Source organism: Halichoerus grypus, chromosome 2, assembly GCF_964656455.1.
Source record: "Halichoerus grypus chromosome 2, mHalGry1.hap1.1, whole genome shotgun sequence".
Lineage (NCBI taxonomy): Eukaryota > Metazoa > Chordata > Mammalia > Carnivora > Phocidae > Halichoerus > Halichoerus grypus.
Window position 1 is genome coordinate 92,997,700 of NC_135713.1, and position 21,239 is coordinate 93,018,938.

The following is a 21,239-nucleotide window of genomic DNA, read 5'->3' on the forward strand; positions in this document are numbered from 1 at the left end:
TTGTGATCTCCTGTGGCTGGGCATGAGCTTTTGTACCAAGTTTATGATCACTAAAAACATTGATAATGTTACTATGCTACATAAAAGAATCTATTATATAAGTCAAATTAACCATCCCTGTCTTTAAGTAGAACATTAAGAAAAAGCAGTATACTATCCTATGCTTCTGCATTATGTGCACACATAATTAAAATCATTTAACTTCCTTCCAGATGGCACCTAGAAATTCAAAATATGTGATCAATCCATCATTTAATACTTTACAGCAGTAGATTCATTTAAAATTAGAGAACTAGCACAGGAGATAGCCATAACATCATAATGTCCTAGAATGGAATATTGTAATGGAATACATTTTTGAACTATAATGCTGTCTAATAACAAGACTTACAGATTGAAATCTGTAATGATAATTAAATCTTCTGTACTTGGAAATGGATTTTAGCAGTATTAAATCATAAACAGTAAACTGAAAGAAACTTGCTATTTATAGTCACTCACTTTGAAACCTAGCACTTCACCACAGGAAAATGGTGAAGTCTGATATGCTGTCTTGGAAAAATAAGATGTAAGAATTTAATAAGTAATATATTGCTGTATCTGGAGATAATAGTGTAGACATTTAGCACTTCAAATAGTGTTGTTGGATGTCCTACCTTTGAGTCACACCTCACAGTCTAACACAAGTTGTAAAGTAATTTATAGAAAGAAAGCATTATACTCCAAAAAGCCAGGGAAGACTAATCCTTGCTTTTAAATCACTGAAGGTCAGTGATACCAATTTAGAGAAAAATCATCTTTGTTCTTCTTTACTCATTTTTCTTCACAAGAGATCATCTTGTAATAGTCCATTTATTTCAGTTCAGAACTCTGAATGTTAGGCTTCTATGCACTATTCTTAGTACTTCTAAAGATTAGGCAGTATGGTATATATGGAAATTTAGTCATTAAAGGACATAGGGTTTATATTTTTAGACCTTTGTTTTTACAATTTTTAATTTTTTAATCTATTTTTTTATAGTTGTATCATGAGAAGATGAATAGGTAAAATTTTGCCGTTCTTCAGAGAACAAACTTGAGATGTAAGGAGGTTAGGGAATTTTTCTAAGATCTATAGACATCAGAATTAGAATTTGACTCTAACCATTGGCTTTTCTGTCCCAGTCTTTCCCTAATCTATCTTGAAGAAATTTTTAGTCTCCATATGGAGACCAAACTTGGAAAAGATGGTAATTGACAAGATTCATTCATTATTTGACACAAAAATAGCGTATGAATCTTTAATTGTGTGGTTGAAATTCACCAATAAGTAGTAGTCTGTAGGCATTTGATTTATTTGAGAACATACTATGATTGAGGTTAAGTCAACATGGTCATCTTGATATTATAGGTATTTACATTGACAGCTATCTTAACAGTGTGTATGTTTGCTGTGTATAGTCATGGTATTCTTGCTTATAGAGCCTGCAAGCAAGGGAAAATATTTAGGTAATCTTAGACTTGAGTAATTTGTAATTTGCACAGTAATTGTACAGTAATTTGTATTGTATGTTTACTGTGTATACATACATTATATGCTTTCCTTGCTCATTAGTCTGTTGATCTAGTGATACAGTTAAGAATACAATCTAGGTATTTACCAAGTAGCTGGCTAACGGTTTTAATTCTGCTTAGAGCTAAGCTTTGTTTCCAGAACCATCATGGAATGAAAAAACATTTGAAACCCTTGTCCTAAAAGTTCTCAGACCTGCATATAATGATCTGACAACATCTAGAGAACACCCCATAACAAAAGTCATTTCTTGGGGGCAGCAAGTTGAAACTTGTAAATAGCTTCAGAGGTAATCTGCAAAATATGGTCGTAGGCCCTGAGCAGTTTAAAAGTAGGTTCTAAATTTTATTTGAGGGTAAAGAGGTTAAAAGTAGTTCTATAAACCTGTGATTCTAAAACCACATCCAGAGGCTGGGAGCATCTGGAAGGCACAATTATCTTTGTGAAGTGTTTTTATACGTATGTATATATATACATGTATAATCACCTGGATTAGAAATCATTTAACGAAAAGTTATATATGTAAAATCACCATGGGCCACACATAGAAGCAATCAGTGGTCAAACTAACCTATACCAGCTGTTTCTGGTAGTTATCCACATATAGGTTCATTTTAATACCCATTTGTTCAAAATCTAGAATTTATTGAGCATGTCCGTGTGCCAGGGCAAAGCGAAAAAGATTTTCCTTGAAGAGCTTTGTGAGGCAGAATATATAAGCAGTATGGTAGTGATCCGTGGGGTGCTCTGGAAGCCACGAAGAGCCCCATCTCTTTCCATTGCGACTAAAAACACTCTCTGATCTCGGATCTCAGTTTCCTTTACCCTCTTTTGGCATTTGAGTGTCAGGCATTGTAGATACATCATTGAACAAGAAAAAAGTCTCAGTTCTCATGGTATTTAAACTTAAGTAGGGGAGTAAGAAAAATAATTACATAAATAACTTAATAATTACTGGTATGAAAAGTATCATGGGAGCGTGTGGTGACTCATTCGTTAAGCGTCTGCCTTCGGCTCAGGTCATGATCCCAGGGTTCTGGGATCGAGCCCCGCATCGGGCTTCCTGCTCAGCAGGAAGCCTGCTTCTCCCTCTCCCACCACTGCTGCTTGTGTTCCTTCTCTCACTGTGTCTCTCTCTGTCAAATAAATAAAAAAAAATCTTAAAAAAAAAAAGTATCATGAAGGAAAAGATCAAAGGGAGAGGGAGAGGGCAGGTGATGATATGACTGGATCAGAAGAGGAGGCCTCCTTGAGGACCACACATCACTTACTCTTCCAGAGAAGAGAAGGTGGCCTAGGAAAGAGAGGAAGGAGCACCCAGGCAGAGGGAGGGGCATCTGCTTTGGCCTTCAAGCACTGAGGTGTTTAGTGATCTCATCTGAGGTCATGGTAATGACAGTGGAAAGAAACAGTAGAGAAAGACTGGGCTGGAAGAAATGAGAAAATTGTTCACTTGGTAGCTTTGAGAGCAAAGGGATAGTAAGAAATCAAGATGATTCTAGTCCACTAGCTTGTAAGTCGTTTGACAACAGTAGCCGTATTTATTCGTCCTTGACATTGTCTGATACAGTACTTGACACATAGGTGTGCCGTGAACATTTATTGAATCTGGTGACTGGTAATTGTTGCTTATATACTAGATTTTTTTCTACAGTTAGGATAGAAATTCCTTTGAGGATAAGAAAAATGTCATATACATCCATACCTCCCAAAATATTAGACCCATAAAAGGCAGTAAATACTGTTGATTTATCACTTTTTTGCTTGAATTCTTTAGAAATTGTACAGATAGCCTGTTTAGTTATCCAATAACGATTAAAATGGAAATGCAAATCTTAATGTGTTGATAGAAAATGGACTAACACTTCTTTGATTATTTTATCTTTCTTCTCCAAATAGTAGCCAAGAGCCAAAATATATAAATTTTATAAAATTTATTTTATAGTTCTCAATTGCTAAACATTTTAAGGAAGACGTACTTGTGACTGTGTTGTAAATCCAGAATATCATTTAGCACTGTCTATTAAGATCTTCTGTGAGTACAGTGCTAAGTGGTATCAGGATATAGAATCTAAAATAAGTTTTCTTCTTGAATTTATTTGATCACTCTTACAAAAATGCACCTGAAATAGTTAATGATACTCTCAGAAGATCACCATTTTTAAGTTGCTTGTATAGTTGCCACAAGTCATGTCACTGTAACATAATTCTTGAAAAAACTCAGCATAGAAGCTAGCTTTCCAGATCTGTATTTACAGAGTATCTCCAAAGTATTTTTTTTCTGGTTTTGAGATATGATTGAATACAACATTGTGTAAGTTTAAGGTATGCAGTGTGTTGACTTGATACACATATATTGCAACATGATTACCACGATAGCATTAGCTAACTTAACCTGGGTCATGTCCCATTTTTACCATTTCTTTTTCATGGTGAGAACATTTAAGATGTACTCTCTTAGCAATGTTCAAGTGTAGAGTACAGTATTATTAACTGTAATCACTATGTTATACACTAGATCCACAGGACTTACTCATCTAATGACTGGAAGTTTGTACTCATTGACAAACATCTCAATCCTTTCTCCCCCAGCCTCTGATAACCACCATTCTAGTCTGTTTCTATGATTTTTTTAGATTCCAATTACAATTGGTATCATAGATTACTTGTCTTTGTCTGACTTAAATCACTTATCAAAACACCTTCTGTGTTCATCTGTGTTGTTGCAGGCAGCATTTCCTTCTTTCTCATGGCTGAATAATAAGATTCCACTGTGTGTATATACCACGTCCGTGTCCATTCATCCACTGATAGACACTTAGGTTGTGAGAAAAAAACACCAGTCATTACAAACTCATAAATTGAAGCAGTTACATAAGGGGTTTAGTAATATGGGCAACATAATGTATATGATAAAAGCTCCTCTCAAGCTTGGCATATGTAGTTTGAGGTGGTTTTCTGAAAGCTGTTAATAAACCAAGTAAACCTCAGAAGCATATTTTAGTACTAAGAGCCTAGTTTTAGTAGAATGTGCATTCACTTGTAGAGAACAGCTTAGGTATTAATAGAAGGGTGTGAAGTAAGTAGTTCCACAGATATTCACATTTATATGTTATAAAATTATTTACTTTTCATGTAAATATAAGCAAAACATGAGGTCATCCATCTCCATAATAGTCTTTGGTTTTGAGTATTATTTCATATCCTCAAAAAGAAATATAGAGAAATATAGGGATCCTACTTTATTCCATCCTTGTTTGTAACTATTTTCTACTTCGAAATATGTTTTGCACATTTTGCCAAGATGTCGAAGGCCTTTGGAGCAACAACTGAAATCGGCTTAATTCCATACTTACCAGACTATCCAAGGATATGAAACCAACTTTGACATTTTCATTTCTGATTAGTATAATCTGATTATCACTGATTTTTATTAATTCATATTCTAAGCTATTGAAAAGTAGTCAGTTTTCATGATCTCTGCATAGCATTCTCAACACCTTTATATATGACACACATAGGCAATTGCAGATTATTTATAAGGTAATAGAGTGGAGGAATAGTGCAAGTGAAAAAAGACTGTATAGTTGGAAAAATCTTAAGGCAGGAATCTTAATTCAAGTCCTAGCTCTGTTTCTGTTGTATGGAAGACAGAAAGTCCCCATGTGTTACAGCATTTGGATTTAATAATCTGGGTTATTTAATTCAGTTGCTTAAGCTTGGCATAAATGAAGCGCAAGTCAGTGATCTTGAATCATATGTGATGGCTTCACACAGAGAAAACTTTGAAAGTCACAGATTATGAAAGAGGTTATTAGATCAAGGGGAGCTAAGTTTATGGAATGGATATGCTCAAGTCTGTGACTGTTACTAGAAAAACAACACAAAGCAAATATCCTGCTGACAGAGATTTCAGTTGTATCGTCTTATAGCTCAAGTGACTCTTGCTGAAAAAATCTGGAGCTGAAATACAGCCAGTCTTTATCACCGTGGCCAGTAGCATTGGTTCTCAGAGTTACAATAAACTTCTGCTTCCATGCAGGCTAATCAAGCAGGCTTTAGAGGGAAAACCAAAAAAGCCTCTGTTGAGAATAGCCAGTTAATAGCTTAAGCTGCTGTTAATTCTGAGCTACATTCTTACATACTTACATACCTATCACCATCTAACCCTCCTTAAAGTTCATTTGCATAATACTTTTGATCAGGCCCTTTTACGAATTATTTACATAGCTCATGTATGCATTAACTAAATAAAGTTGGGTAATGATCGGCTTCAACTAACACAATAATGGTTGCAAGTAAAATTTCACTCATGCTATGACTCAAACATTTAAGTAATTTGAAGTTATATCTTTTGATCCTGGCCTTCTCTTTAAAAAAAAATTTTAACTGAAATCCAGAAGTTCTCTGATTTTGAGTATCAAATATTGAGTGGTCAATTAAATTATTGATCACATCTGGTTTTTTAAAGAATGAAGTGTTTTTATGACAGGAAATTGGAAAAGAGAGATTTCCTTGTAAGATTATTCATATATTTCTACCCAGTTTTAGCTTTGGCAAAATCTCTGTGAATAGCATCTTTTTCATTTTGCCAATACTGAAAGTGATTTCTATTGTTCTATTTCTAATATCTTTTCCCCAACAATACTAAATATTGTGCTAAACAATGTTTTGGATGGATTTTCCATAAGCGACCCGCTTTGCAAGGAAATGGACATCTTAGAAATCAAATTATGGATAAACAGATAAAAATATTCATTTCTGTCTTGAATAAAGTATAATGATTATAATACTGTTACCCTGTAAATAAAAGGACAGGCTTAAAAATAATTGTACCCATTGCAAAAGGTAGATGTATATTCATAAGGGATGAGAGAAACATAATTCTTTACTTAGTATGTAAGGCTGTTTCCCTGAAGACATCTCCCCCACTAGGAAGTCTAACACCGTGCTCTGAATAAATTTCCAAAGGAAGTTTTTAGTGACTGATCAGTTTTTATAAAAGGGAAACCAATGCAAATATTAACTTGTATGAAAATAGTAGGTGCAAAATTCACAGTATCACCTTGAGTACATTCTTTTCTTACTTATAAACTAGCAGTAGGCCCACCAAATAGCTTTTTTCTCCCTTATATCCAGCACCCAACCCTCAATTCACACATGTAGAGAAAGTATTATTTACATTAAAGCATTTAAAATGCCTGTAAAGTACTTCAGGCCTTTCACAAATCTTTTTGAGCAAGGAGTTGGTGTCCACATCTCCAGCCTTAAAGAGAATAGGCAGCTTTAAATCTTTAAAGGGATCTCTTCAGAGGTTTTAGAACATTGTGGGTAGGGATTTGTAGCAGGAGTAAAAAGTGGCCATAATATTGGGACCCCTTGTGGTCCCTTCACCTTGTGTCTTCATCCCTTGGTCACAGCTCCCTTAAGGCACATGGCAGGAACCGCAGAAGTCACTGCATCAGGCGGGCAATGCACAGATGTTACAGGAACGAGCCCTCCAGCGAGGGCTGCTGTAGCACGTGGAGATGCTTCTGTTATGCAAGGAGCACGGTTATGGGAGCCAGGGGATTTCTAAGGGCCTCTTTTTAGTGGGTTTATAAGTCCCTCCGTTTTAGTGAATAAAAATGGAGTAGAGCTAGACTTTTTGTGCCCTCCAAAATTAAATGGGAATTTTGCACTGAAGTGCAGGATGTTTTACGAGGTAAACCTAATGCAGTTCAGATTCAGATTTCCTCTTCCCTCCTCGCATAATCAGAAGTCAACCTTACCACTTCATGAGAATCATTTCTGTGTGTTTCCTCACTCCTCCATTAACTTGATAAATTTATTCTGAGCGCTACATCAAAGGTGTAAACTTATTATAAATAATACATCTATAGTACCTAAGGATGATGACAAAAATCATCGAATATGTGCCAGATGTGGTTTTGATTTATTACACCTATTTAAGTTATTTACATCACTAGTCAAAAACATCTCCCTTAAATATTTAATATTAGATCTTTTAGGTTTTTCATAGTTCACTGAAGAATCTTTGAAGATTCCTTATTGCATGTACATATACAGAAATATTTGAGTGACTGTTACATGCTTTCTTTAAGGGTACTTTTATATAGGCTGTTTATTCCTCAGAATCACCCAATGAGGATAGTCAGTATTAATTATAGTTTTACAGATGAAGAAACAGAGGCTTAAAGAGTCTGGATAGTGTGCCCAAGGTCCCATAACTAGTGAGTAGCTGGAGCTACCGTGTCAACCAAGTCAACAAACTCCTCAACTTGTGCTTTTTTTTTAAATTGAGATATAATTTAAATAAATAAATAAATAAATAAATTGAGATATAATTGATGTGTAACATTATATTAGTTGTAGATGTACCTGAGCCTGTATTTTTAACCACTCTTTCACAGTTGGTTCTTATTTCATATGTACATTTAATGAAATTCTTTATTTCTATTCAAAGCAATTTCTATTTAAAGACTGATAAAGGCATGGTTATACATTTTAAGGTAGTTTATTTCAGATTAATTTTATAACTTCCTCAGGAAAGTCACTGGTGTTTGTTTTTCCAGAGCTAAGTAAAATTCTATATTTTATCTGATTTCAGATGCCTTTGTTGATAAGACATACCATTATTTTATATACTACCACCAAAAAAAACTGTCAATTTAACTGACTATAACAGCTCTTTCAGACTTACTTAGACACAGATATCAATCATCTAGAACACTTTTATACTTAGGTGGTATATCTAGAATAAGTGGCTTAAGGTGCTCCTATGCTTTCATCATATTCAGAAGTCCAACTCTTCTGATTCACTTTTTGACTGTATGTCCACATTTTTCAACCCAGTGTTCTAATTTGGGGCTATTATAACATTGGAGATAAAGTATTTCTTTAAAAACTCTGTCACTCTTGTCTCTGCAATTTTCTTCTAAGCCACTGTTTATTAAAAACTTTAATACATAAATTCCATTTCAGTTCTATATACCATGTTTTCCAGAGTGTGATTTCTAGTTCCCTATCGGGACTGTTTTTAAAACTTAATCAGCAGACATATCTTCATCTGTTCACCAGTAGCCATTAGTTTGTGTATTGCGTGTTAGCCCGTCATGCCAGGTTATGTGCAAAGATGATGGGTTGTAAGTCAGGAAGGAATCTGAGCTGGAAAGTAAGATTTGGGGGTTATCAAGGCATACATTGACAGCAAGGGTCAGAAGAGGCCGTATTTAGAAACAGGTGCCGATAGAACTATAAGGATCAGAACAGTGGGAACATCTGATAAGAGGACCCCAAGGATAAGGAAACTAGTGAGTTGCCAAAATTATAGTAAGCTTTGAGGAAAACCTTGTTAAGCATTTAGGCACATTGAGGTTTTCATAAAATGATCTTTTGGTATACTAGATTATTTGCCTAGCAGAACCTGAAATCCCTACTCGTTGAAGTCTTTTTCACAACAAATAATGTTTGTAAACATTGCAGAGTTACCCTGTTTTCTTTTAAGAGATGTTTCCTTCCTTTAACTTGATAACTTATATTAAGGAACACAAATTTAGACCCTGAACTGTTGAAGAAAGCATTAGTTTCTAAGTGGAATTAGCCTTGGGGCCAATAGGCCGACAGGGGAGCACCTAGTTCAGAAAGTGGCGTGTGTGTAGGTTGAAGTCCTCGTTGGTGGCTTCTGCGCTCACAGGTGTGCAGGAAGGGTAAGGAGACAAACCGCCGGGCCGTCCTTTGACAGGGCGGTGTTGGGACTGCTTGAGTCCCTCTCTTACTTTCACAGTGAGGGAGTGACCTCACTACCAACACTAAGAATCATGTCCAGAAGTAAGCCTATTGCCACCTATTTTTAAATCCCCTTTTAAAAGCTTATCTGGATATTTTTTACAGTTCTACATAATTAGCATGCATGGGGCTACCATTCTAGAGACTGATGGTGGATCTGGGCCCTGGAGGCATGGTGGGGAGGCAGCTTTTTAAAATTCTGTAACTAACCATTCACATAGAGGATTCACTTCATAGGTTAAATAAGTAAGTGCATTGCTCATGCATTAGACTTACTTTGTTAGATTGTCTATTGTTAGTACTTTTTCTTCTAGACTTTACATAACTAATTTAATGAAGTTTACTACTTTTTTGTAGAACTTTGACCTTAGTTAAAGGAAACCTGTAAAATTCCAGTTTAAAGAACCTTTCAAATGATGTCTTGGGAGTGTTTGGAACTCCCTCATCTGACTTGTAGATCTGAAGCCAACAGGAAACCGGCTGGTCCTTTCTGAAGGGAAACTTTACCAGTCACAAGAATAAAGAATTATTTTGCTCTTATTCCAGCAAACAGACATGAGATCATAGTGGTATTTCAATATCTCTTCTGACTCACTGGTGTCTCCTGCTAAACAATTTAGTGGTTTCTTTGTGAACAGTTTACGTAACGTGAAACTATCAAAACTGTACCTGTAAAAAAGGACCAAATTAGCAGCCAAAGTTAGAACCCTAACATTTTTTTAAACAAGTATTCCTGAACTGTAAGATGCTAAATTAAAATGTTGGTATCAACATTAATCCCATGGTATTCATTATTGCTAAAAATCAGTCTAGGGGCGCCTGGGTGGCTCAGTCGGTTAAGCGTCTGCCTTTGGCTCAGGTCATGATGCCGGGGTCCTGGGATCGAGTCCCACATTGGGCTCCCTGCTCAGCGGGAAGCCTGCTTCTCCCTCTGCCTCTGCCTGCAGCTCTCTCTGCTTGTGCTCTCTCTCTCTGACAAATAAATAAATAAAACATTTTTAAAAAATAAAAAATAAAAATCAATCTAATGGGGGAGGAATGGGCTATCTTAAAATTGTAAGGAAGGAACACTTTTTTTTTAAATTGCAAAAGTATGTCAACTATTTAAAATTATATATGAGGGCTGACCACATCTGAGATAACTGAGATAGCTCACATGTAAAACTTCCTTCAGGATACTCTTTGGTATTCATTGTAAGTTGAAATTGTGTAGGGTAGTCTAATATACTAGATGGTGAGGGGAATATACCAAGAAAGCTATAAAGAGAAAACAGGGCAGATTGACAAAAATCAAAAATATGTTATTTCCTAAATCGTATTTCACACTGTGTCCTAGGTTATTAAAGGAGCAGCTCGTAAAGTAGAGGAAGCAAGAATGTTCTAAAATATTCAGATTTACCAGCAAAGTTAAAATTTTGGTTGATACTGCAAAACAGCCTTAAAAACATATTTATTTACTTTGGAACCAAGTATAAGAGAATGCAGAAAGACAAAAACAACATTGAACTGTTCTCTCCTGTAATACTTCAAGATTAGATTATTAAGTCTCAATTTGTTATGGTTTGTTGTCTTCTTGTGCAATATATATAAATTATTTGGTATGACCGTTTTCTTCAGCATTTACCTTTTTGTTTAAATGCAATCAGCAGGACTTTGGGGCTCTGCTGAGTAAAGAAGAAGAAGGTTAATGGAAGTTCATGGACAGCTTCTCTGTGGCCAGATCTTATTACTTGATATACTAGAGGCTCAAGACATGTTTAGGGAAAGAAGTAGATAAGTTTATAGTATACTGAGACACAGTACCTTCACCTTTTTCTATCTGTTCCAGAGGCATCATTTCAATGTCTTCCTGCCCAAAACCAAATTTTTTTTAAGATTTTTATTTATTTATTTGACAGAGCGAGAGAGCACAAGCAGGGGGAGCAGCAGAGGGAGAGGGAGAAGCAGGCTCCCCGTTGAGCAGGGAGCCCGACATGGGGCTCCATCCCAGGATCCCGGGATCATGACCTGAGCCAAAGACAGATGCTTAACTGACTGAGCGACCCAGGCACCCCCAAAACCAGTTTTTAATTATGCCTTATCTATGGCCCATTCCTTTCCTATGTGTATCCCTGCCTCTATAATCCTGCTTCTCCTATCTACTTTTTTTTTTTTTTAAAGATTTTATTTATTTTTCAACAGAGAGAGAGAGACAGCGAGAGAGGGAACACAAGCAGGGGGAGTGGGAGAGGGAGAAGCAGGCTTCCCGCCGAGCAGGGAGCCCAATGTGGGACTCGATCCCAGGACCCTGGGATCATGACCTGAGCCGAAGGCAGACGCTTAACGACTGAGCCACCCAGGCGCCCTCTCCAATCTACTTCTTATCACCATCTACAGATGCCCACTAACCTCCTTCCTTTTTATTTTTGACTCTTTTATTATGTGTTTCCTGCCTACCCAGTCTCTTCCCATGCCAACAAATACATGAATGGAGCAGCTTAGGGACCATTCTACCAGTTTAAGAAGACCTTTCCAGCTCTTAAAGTTTGTAATCCTACATTCACAGAAAGTGTATTTACAAGTGTTTAGAAAGCATTTTTTTTTCTTTTGGTAATGTGATAATTTTAAAAATTGAAGTATAATTTTTATATATAGTAAAATTCACTCTTTCTACCGTACAGTTTTATCCATTTTACATTTGTATAGCTGTGTAGCTACCAACACAAAGTAGAGTTCTATCACCCCCCAAAATTCTCTCCTGCTCTTTGGTATTGTAGACTTCTTTCCCTACCCCAGCCACTGGACAACCAAGGATCTCTTTTCTATCCCTATAGTTTTGTCTTTTCTGTAATGTCATATAAATGGAAATCAAACAATATGTAGCCTTTTTTTCCCTGTTTAAAAATTTGTGGGGGTGCCTGGGTGACTCAGTCAGTTAAGTGTCTGATTCTTGATTTCTGCTCAGGTCCTGATCTCAGGGTTGTGAGATCAAGCCCTGACGTTGGGCTCCTGCTGAGCGTGGAGCCGGCCTAAGATTCTTTCTCTCCCTCTTCCTCTACCCCTCCCACCCCCGGCTCACACGTGCTCTCTCTCAAGGGCACCTGGGTGGCTCAGTCGGTTAAGCGTCTGCCTTTGGCTCAGGTCATGATCTCAGGGTCCTGGGATCGAGTCCTGCATCAGGCTCCCTGCTGAGCAAGGGAGTCTGTTTCTCCCTCTCCCTCTTCCCCTCCCCCTGCTTGCACTCTTTGTCTCTCACCTAAAAATCTTTTTAAAAAATTTAAAAAGTAATAAAATATATATAGCATAAAATTTATCATAACCATTTTTACATGTACAGTTCAGTGTAACATATATTCATTTTTTTTTTAAAGATTTTATTTATTTGACAGAGAGAGAAAGAGATAGGGAGAGCAGGAACACAAGCAGGGGGAGTGGGAGAGGGAGAAGCAGGCTTCCTGCTGAGCAGGGAGCCCGATGCGGGGCTCGATCCCAGGACCCTGGGACCATGACCTGAGCCGAAGGCAGACGCTTAACTGACTGAGCCACCCAGACACGCTGGGTAGTATAGACATTTTAACATTTGTCCTTCCAATCCATGAGCATGGAACATATTTCCATTTCTTTGTGTCTTCCTCAATTTCTTTCATTGAGTGTTCTATAATTTTCTGAGTACAGATTTTTTGCCTCTTAGGTTTATTCCTAGGTATCTTACAGTTTTGGGTGCAATTGTAAATGGGATTGACTCCTTAATTTCTCTTTCTTCTGTCTCATTGTTTGTGTATAGAAATGTAACTGATTTCTGTGCTTTGATTTTATGTCCTGCCACTTTGTTTAATTCCTGTATGAGTTCTAGCAATTTTGGGGTGGAGTCTTTTGGGTTTTCCACATAGACTGTCATGTCATCTGCAAAGAGAGAGTTTGACGACTTTGCCTATTCAGATGCCTATTATTTCTCTTTGTTGTCTGATTGCTGAGGCTAAGACTACAGCTGGTTTTGTGTGTTGATTTTTGTGTCCTGCAGCTTTGAAGAACTCATTTGGTAGTTCTGACAGCCTTTTTATGAAATCTTTAGGGTTTTCAACATATAAATCATGTCACCTGCAAACAGATTTTTACTTCTTCCTTTTTAATTTAGACATCTTTTATTCATTTTTGTGCCTACGGGTGCTGGCTAGGACTTCCAGTACCAATTTGAAGTTGGAGTGGTGAAAATGAGCATCCTTGTCTTGTTTCTGATCTTAGAGAAAAAGGTTTCAGTCTTTCATATTTGAGTCTGATATTAGCTGTGTGCTTTACATATATGGCCTTTATTATGTTGAGGTAGTTTCCTTCTGTTCCTCATTTATTGAGTATTTTTATAATAAAAGGGTATTGAATATTGTCAAATGTTGTTTCCTACATCATTCGAGATGAGTTTTTTTCTTTTATTCTATTAATGTGATGTATTACATTGATTTCTTTTTAAAGATTTGTATTTATTTATTTAGAGAGAGAAAGAGAACGAGTGCAAGTATGAGCTGGGGTAGGGGCAGAGGGAGAAGCAGATACCCTGCTGAGCAGGGAGCCCGATGCAGGGCTCCATCCCAGGACGCTAGGATCGTGACCTGAGCCAAAGGCTGACACTTAAGCAACTGAGCCACCCAGGTGCCCCTACATTGATTTTTATATGTTGAACCTTCCTTGAATTCTAGAATCTCTTCATTTTATTTTTAAATGGTGTCTTTCAAAGAGAAGTTTGTAATTGTTATGAAATCCTTTTATTAATTTTTTAATGGATCCTGCTTTTGGTGTTTTAGCTAAGAAACCTTTGCCTAACCCATGGTGACAAAGATTTTCTTCTTGGTTTCTTCTGGGAGTTTTATATTTTATAAAAGTTTTATGTTTTCAGTTAATTTTTGTATTGGAAATGAGATATGACTCAAGATTCTGTGTGTGTGTAGTTATCTAGTTGATTTAGCACCATTTGTTTTATTTTTTATCTTTTTTAAAGATTTTATTTATTTGACAGAGTGAGACACAGCAGGAGAGGGAACACAAGCAGGGGGAGTGGGAGAGGAAGAAGCAGGCTTCCTGCCAAGCAGGGAGCCTGATGTGGGGCTCAATCCCAGGACCCTGGGACCATGACCTGAGCCGAAGGCAGACACTTAACGACTGAGCCACCCAGGCGCCCTGGCTAAATTTGTTTTTTAAAATTTTATTTATTTGAGAGAGAGAGTGAGTGCAGGAGTGGAGGGAGGGGCAGAAGAGGAGGGAGAAGCAGACTCCCCACTGAGCAGGGTGCCCCACTTGGGGCGCAATCCCCGGATCCCAGGATCATGACCTGAGCTGAAGGCAGATGCTTAACCAACTGAGTCACCCAGGCACCCACAGTTTGGCTAATTTTGGTTGGTCAAATGAACTGATTTCTAAATTACTCCAAAACAAGGCATTCTGTTTTGGGAATGCTAACCTTTTCCTGAACACGTCCTTTGTAGATTCTCCAAGTCCCAGATCTGTGTTCTGTACATGAAATCTCTTATATTTTGTATGCTTGATAGATCGATTTAGAATGGAAATCTAAATAGTAGAATCTATAGATTCTACTAATCAAGGCTAGTGTGAAGTCCTGTCCCAAGTGTAAGATTCAAAATACTTATATTCAAACTTATATTGAAAACTTAATTAAAATTTAATAGTTAAAACATTTACTATTCATTATATTAATTAACCCTAGGTTGATTTTGTACTTACTTCATAAAGAATACATTTTACTTAAATGAACACCTTTTCTTTTTCATTTAGGTTGTCAGTGTGTTAGCTAAACCTGCATAGATTGGCAAGCACCAGGCTATGCTCGAAGTAGAAGGATAGGTGGTGTTAACTAGAAAATACTTACGGAGAAGACCTGAATCTGTGAAAAGGAAGAATGCAATCTTGTAGATTGATGCTGATATAGAAAATTTGGGGCAAAAATTCATAGGAAACAAAGTGCAAATCTGATTTGGGAGGAAGAAACCCTCACAGGCAAGCCAGCTTGACTAGAACGGGAGATATAACCCATGTGCCTCAATCCAGGAAGATTAGGCAGATTGATACCACCAAGGAATTAACTCAGTGCTCCATGGACACTGATTGAGTGTCCCCAAAATTTAACTCAATTCTTACACTAACTATCAGGTTAAGGGCTCAGTCCCACAATACTGCTTCCTCTTTAGATGCCAATCTCAAGTCCCAAGTTGTTACCTGTGCTTCTGATTGGCTATAAATTAGAGGTTCCCACAATCCCCTCCCTAGTTTGATTAATTTGCTAGAGTGGCTCACAGAACTCAGGAAACTGGTTTTACTTACTAGATAATCGGTTTATTATAAAGGATATGAATGAATAGCCAGGTGAAATTATACATAGGACAAGATTCTGAAAGCAGGAGCTTTTTTCCTGTGGAGTGTGGACCTAGCACATGGATGCTTTCTGGGTCATCAACATGGAAGCTCTCAGAAACCCATTCTTTTGGGGTTTTATGGAGGCTTCATTACACAGACATGATAAACTCACTGGCCATTGGTGACTGATTCAACTTCCAGCCCCTCTCCCCTCCCTGGAGGCCAGGGGGTGGGACTGAAAGTTTTAACCTTTAATCAAGGTTGGTTCTCCTGGAAAGCAGCCCCCACATCTTTAGAGGGGTTCTAAAAATCACCTCATTAACATAAACTCAGTTGCAGTTGAAAGGGCCTTCTTTTGAATAACAAGACATCCATTTCACCTTTATGAGTCTAAAGTGATTTCCGGAACTGAGGACAAATGTCCAAATGTAACAAAAGATTCCCAGGAGTTTGATATTTGCGTATATCAAGTGTTTAAATTAGTTCAATAAGATTTTAGTTGTCAGATTGAAGGGTCTGTTTAAATAAAACTCCTCTATAGGGAAAAAAAATGGTAGGTGGTTTTAAAAAAAATCTGTAATTTAGTTAGAACAGGTGCATGCTTTGCTCAGAAAAACCGAATTTGGAAAATCATTCCACAAAAGACAGAATAGAAAAGAACTTTCTTTTCAAGGATAGAAGTGGGTTGTTAAATTAATAGCTTAGCTTATTGTTTGATTTTGTCCTTTCATGTTTAGATTAAATGTTCTCACTTAGTAAACTTTAGAAAAAAAATTTTTTTTTAAACTTTAGAAAATTTTTTGAACTTTTTATTTGAAACTAATTTTAGACTTAGAGGAAAGTTAAAAAACTATGTAGAGAAACCATCACCCAGCTTCCCTTACTGTTAACATCTTACATAACCATAATAATGATCAAATTAATATCGATACAATACTGTTAACTCCAGTTTAGGAGACTTGTTTTCATCATTGTCCCTTTTCTAGGAACCTGTTTGCATTTAATTATTTCTTCTTATTCTCCACCATTCTATTTCTCAGTCTTGTCTTCTCTTGACACTTTGGAAGAGTACCAACCAGTTATTTTGTAGAATGTCCTCAGTTTGGGTTTATGTTGTTTTCTCATGATTAGAATGAGGTTATGCCTTTTTGGCAAGAATACCGCAGAAATTATCTTGTGTCTTTCCTTATGCATCATATCAGTGGGTTCATGTTGCTGATACATCTTATTATTAGTGGTGAGCTTTAGAAATCTTGCTGATAGGAGCATGCTTTCTTTAATATAATACATATTAAAATTCCTATTAAAAATACCTGTCCAGGGCATCTGGGTGGCTCATTCAGTTAAGTGTCCAACTCTTGATTTCTACTCAGGTCATGATATCAGGGTTGTGAAAATAAGCCCTGTGCGGGCGTGGAGCCTGCTTAAGATTCTCTCTCTCCCTTTGCCCCTCCCCCCTGCCTCTCTTAAAAAAAAAAAGAAAAAGAAAAATCAGTCCATCAAACCATTTGCTCTGTGATGCAGATAACCTACCAAAAACCAAAAATGCAGATTAAAGAAAGCTGTCATCATCACTAATTAATGGGATGAGGTTTGTAGAATTTCACTAAAAGGAGGAAACTGTTCAATAATAAGTAAGAAAAGGGGCACCTGGGTGGCTCAGTCGGTTAAGCGTCTGACTCTTGATTTAGGCTCAGGGCATGATCTCAAGGTCCTGCCATCTTGAGCCCCATGCAGGGCTCCGTGCTCAGCCAAGAGTCTGCTTGAGATTCTTTCTCTCCTGTCCCCCCACCCACCATGTATGCGCGCATTCGCTGTCTCTCAAATAAATCTTTTTTTTTTTTTTCTTTAAGGAAAAAAACGTCTTTTTTTTCAAATGAGGTAATTCTTTCTTCATGGGACAGTTAACGAATTATCAAGAGAGAAATCTTCCCAATTAATAGAATTGTCTTTGTAATAGAAAAATTGTCTTGGTTGAGGCAATTAACTTTGGATAACTTATTAAGTAGAACAGTAAATGAGGAAATAAGTTATTGCTTTTAGGTTTTTTTTGTTTTATATGCGACATAGAATTCTATCAGAAATTAAGTCATTAGGACCAATTTCTAGGTGTAGCCTATCATAATACCTGAAATAAATTTATTGCGACAAATTTTTGTATTTTGGGCATCTCAAAATTATGAATAACGTGAAATAAATCAATAACAGTTTCAGAAGAAATACTATGTTACATGTCCCAAACCTTATTGACATTACAGCATCCTCACGTTTCACAAAGGAATGAAATTGTACTTCAAGGTTTGATGAACTTAAAAAATACAGTGCATTTGGTGCAGCCACTGTGGAATACAGTATGGAGGTTCCTCAGAAATTAAAAATAGAAATATCATATGATCCATTAATTTCACTTCTGGGCATTTACCCAAAGAAAATGAAAATACTAATTCTAAAAGGTATATGCACCCTTAGGTTTATTGCAGCATTATTTACAATAGCCAAGATAGGGAAGCAGCCCAAGGTCCATTAATAGATGAATGGATAAAGAAGATGTGGTATGTGGTACGTACGTACACACACACACACACACACACACACACACACACACACACACACACAATGGAGTATTATTCAGCCGTAAAAAAGAATTTGCAACAACATTTGCAACAACATTTGCAACAACATTTGCAACAACATGGATGGGCCTACAGGGTATTTTGCTGTGTAAAATAGGTCAGATAGGGAAAGACAAAATACCATAGGATTTCAAGTACATGTGGAATCTAAAAAAGAAAAACAGAAATAGACTCAAAAGTACAGAGAGCAAACTGGTCTCTCTAGTTGCCAGAGAAAAGGGGAATAAGGCAAAATAGGTGATTAAGGAGATTAAGAGGTGCAAACTTCTAGTTATAAAGTAAATAACAGGGATGAAAAGTACAGATTAAGAAATACAGCAAATAATATGGTAATAACTTTGTATAGTGACACATGGTAACTGTACTTATCATGGTGAATATTTTGTGATGTATATAGTTATCAAATCACTATGTTATACCCCTGAAACTAATATAGTATTATATGTCAACTAATACCCACCTTAAAAAATACACAGTACATTGTTAGGTTTTGCTTGTAGATATTTTTCAGGGTATAATGTTTATTCCTCGGAAGAGAATGGGTAGAAACTCTTCTGTAGATATCTGTATTTGTCCTAATGAAGGTGAGAACTAGTCTACATTAAGCCTACTGCTTTGGTACTTTTTCTGTTTCTTCACTTGCTAGATTTTCTTCAGCAGGAACTTTTCAGTGAAATATTTGTTTTTATTCTTTTCGGATTATCTTTGAAACATTCATGGACTATAAAACTAATAGAACCAAGGACTGCTGCACCTCCAAAGTGACAATATTCAGTGTAATTGATAGAATTTTCTTTTCTTTTAGTTCAGCAATCAGCAAACATTGGGAGGCTGAACTGGCTACCCTCAAAGGAAATAATGCCAAACTCACTGCGGCCCTGTTGGAGTCCACTGCCAATGTGAAACAATGGAAACAGCAGCTTGCTGCATATCAGGAGGAAGCAGAACGTCTGCACAAGCGGGTAAGCTCAGAGCTCCTGCTGCCTGTGGGGATTGATGGCTAACAGATTTCCCTGACCTGCAGAAACATACATGTAGATTCAGCACAAGGACATCTGGAGATAGTCATTGCTTGTCAGAACATATGTATAGATGGTAGTAAATGTGGGTTTAGTTAAGAAAAATATTTTTCTATTCTGCCACTTATTAGCTGTGTGACCTTTGGTAAGTTATCCCTTTCTGCTCAGTATTCTCATGTATAAAATTGAAAATTGTAGAATTCCTGTGAAAATGAATAGAGAAAATGAATTGTCATGTAGTTGCACCGAGTTGATGATAGATGCTTTTATCATTTTTATTGTTTTTTGAAGAAGGAACAACTTAAAAAATACAGGTAAGAAATTCTTTATAAAAGTTGCTTATACAGGTTTCCCCCACTATCCAAAAGTAAAGCTGTGAAACCTTTCCTAAGCTGAAGTGGTATAAAGAGAAGAGTATCCCCTGCTTTCCAGAAGTTCCCTTTGTTTTTACAAAAGACCTACATTAGTATGTTTTTGCTGACAAATCTGAGGACCATTTTTAGTTTTGCCACAAAAAGCTGTTACCGTACTAATACAGGTCTTTTGTAAAAGTGAAGTGGCATAATTCAGACTCTCAGAAAGTGGGAGACACCTGTATTTGTAATTTCATGCAGGAAAAGAAAATCAGAAATCCCAGTATGAATAATATTAGAAGCCCAAACAATTACTTGTGAAGAATTTTTTTTTGTATTCACAGCATTTGCATTTACCCAACAGGATGTATATGCTGCTAATTTTCTTTTTTGGGAAGGATGCCAAAGAAGTGAACTTCGTAGACAGTAGGAAATGGCCTTACTTCCAGAGCACAGTTTGAGGAATGTAGTAAGATCAGACTGAGGTGGGAAGTAATATAGAGATGAAATAGAGACAGGGAGGGAGAGTAAGAAACCTGAGTAAATGTCATCCTGTTGTATGCGTAAAGGTTAACTTAGGAGGAGGAAGAAGGAAGTTGCTGTTTAATGACTATAGAATTTCCATTTTATAAGATGAAAAAGTTCTGGAGATCTTTTTCACAACAGTGTGAGAATACTTAACACTGCTGAATTATACACTTAAAAATGGCTAAGATGATAAAATTTTATTCTGTGTTCTTTACCACAATAAAATAAATTAATCCATGACAGTTAACTCATGAGCCAATAAATACTCACAGAAGAACTATCATATCCCCTTACTGTATAATCCCTGTCCTTAAGGAAATTTTGGTTTAAATTGTGAATTGAATTTTAAAGATCTAAGAAATGAAATCTTTCTATGTATTCACATGTTTATAATTTTTAATGCTCTTCTTTCCTTCTTGTAGATCTGAATTTCCATCAGGTATCCTTTCTGTGTAGCCTAACTTCCTTTGCAGTTGCAGCCAGAGGATGTAGGGGGCAGCTTTTTGTCTTTACTATAGGTTGCGTTTTCCTGTTTCTTCACATGTCTAGTCATTTTCAGTTGTATGTTAGACATTTGAAATTAGATGACATACAGCCCATAGTTTCTCTTATCTTACTCTGAATGATGTTGATTTTTGTTTGAGTAAGCAGTTAAACTTACTTACAGATTTCCTTGAAATTGTGGAGGTGTGGACTTAGGCTTCATTAGAGTCCATTTATTTTAATCTTGCCCTTAACCCTAGGGTGAATTCTGTAGTCCTGGGAAATGTTTATTTCTAAGGCATAATCCTTCTGGTGTTTCAGTGGAAAGCTTGAAGTAATAACCCACGTCCTCTAATTTGGTGGGACTGAAACGCCAAACTGTTCTCTCTGTGGTGAGCCCTACCACAGCTCAGCTCTTGCAGCCCTCCAGCTCCTTTCATTCCGCCCCCATGCTGGACTCCTTGGATCTTACCTGTGCATGTGTAGATCAAGGGTTAGCCAAAGATTTGAAGGAAGTCTGTATGTTTCTTTGGGGGCTTTCTTC

The 21,239-nt window shown here is 36.8% G+C and overlaps 1 protein-coding gene across 1 annotated transcript in view; it reads left to right on the forward strand.

Moving 5' to 3' along the window:
• HOMER1 (homer scaffold protein 1) overlaps positions 1–21,239 on the forward strand; it is a 124,076-nt gene that overhangs the window by 83,062 nt on the left and 19,775 nt on the right. The window contains exon 6 of the mRNA XM_036098181.2: positions 19,118–19,274. Within this exon, the coding sequence (XP_035954074.1) occupies positions 19,118–19,274 (157 nt within the window). The remainder of the gene's footprint in view (positions 1–19,117; positions 19,275–21,239) is intronic.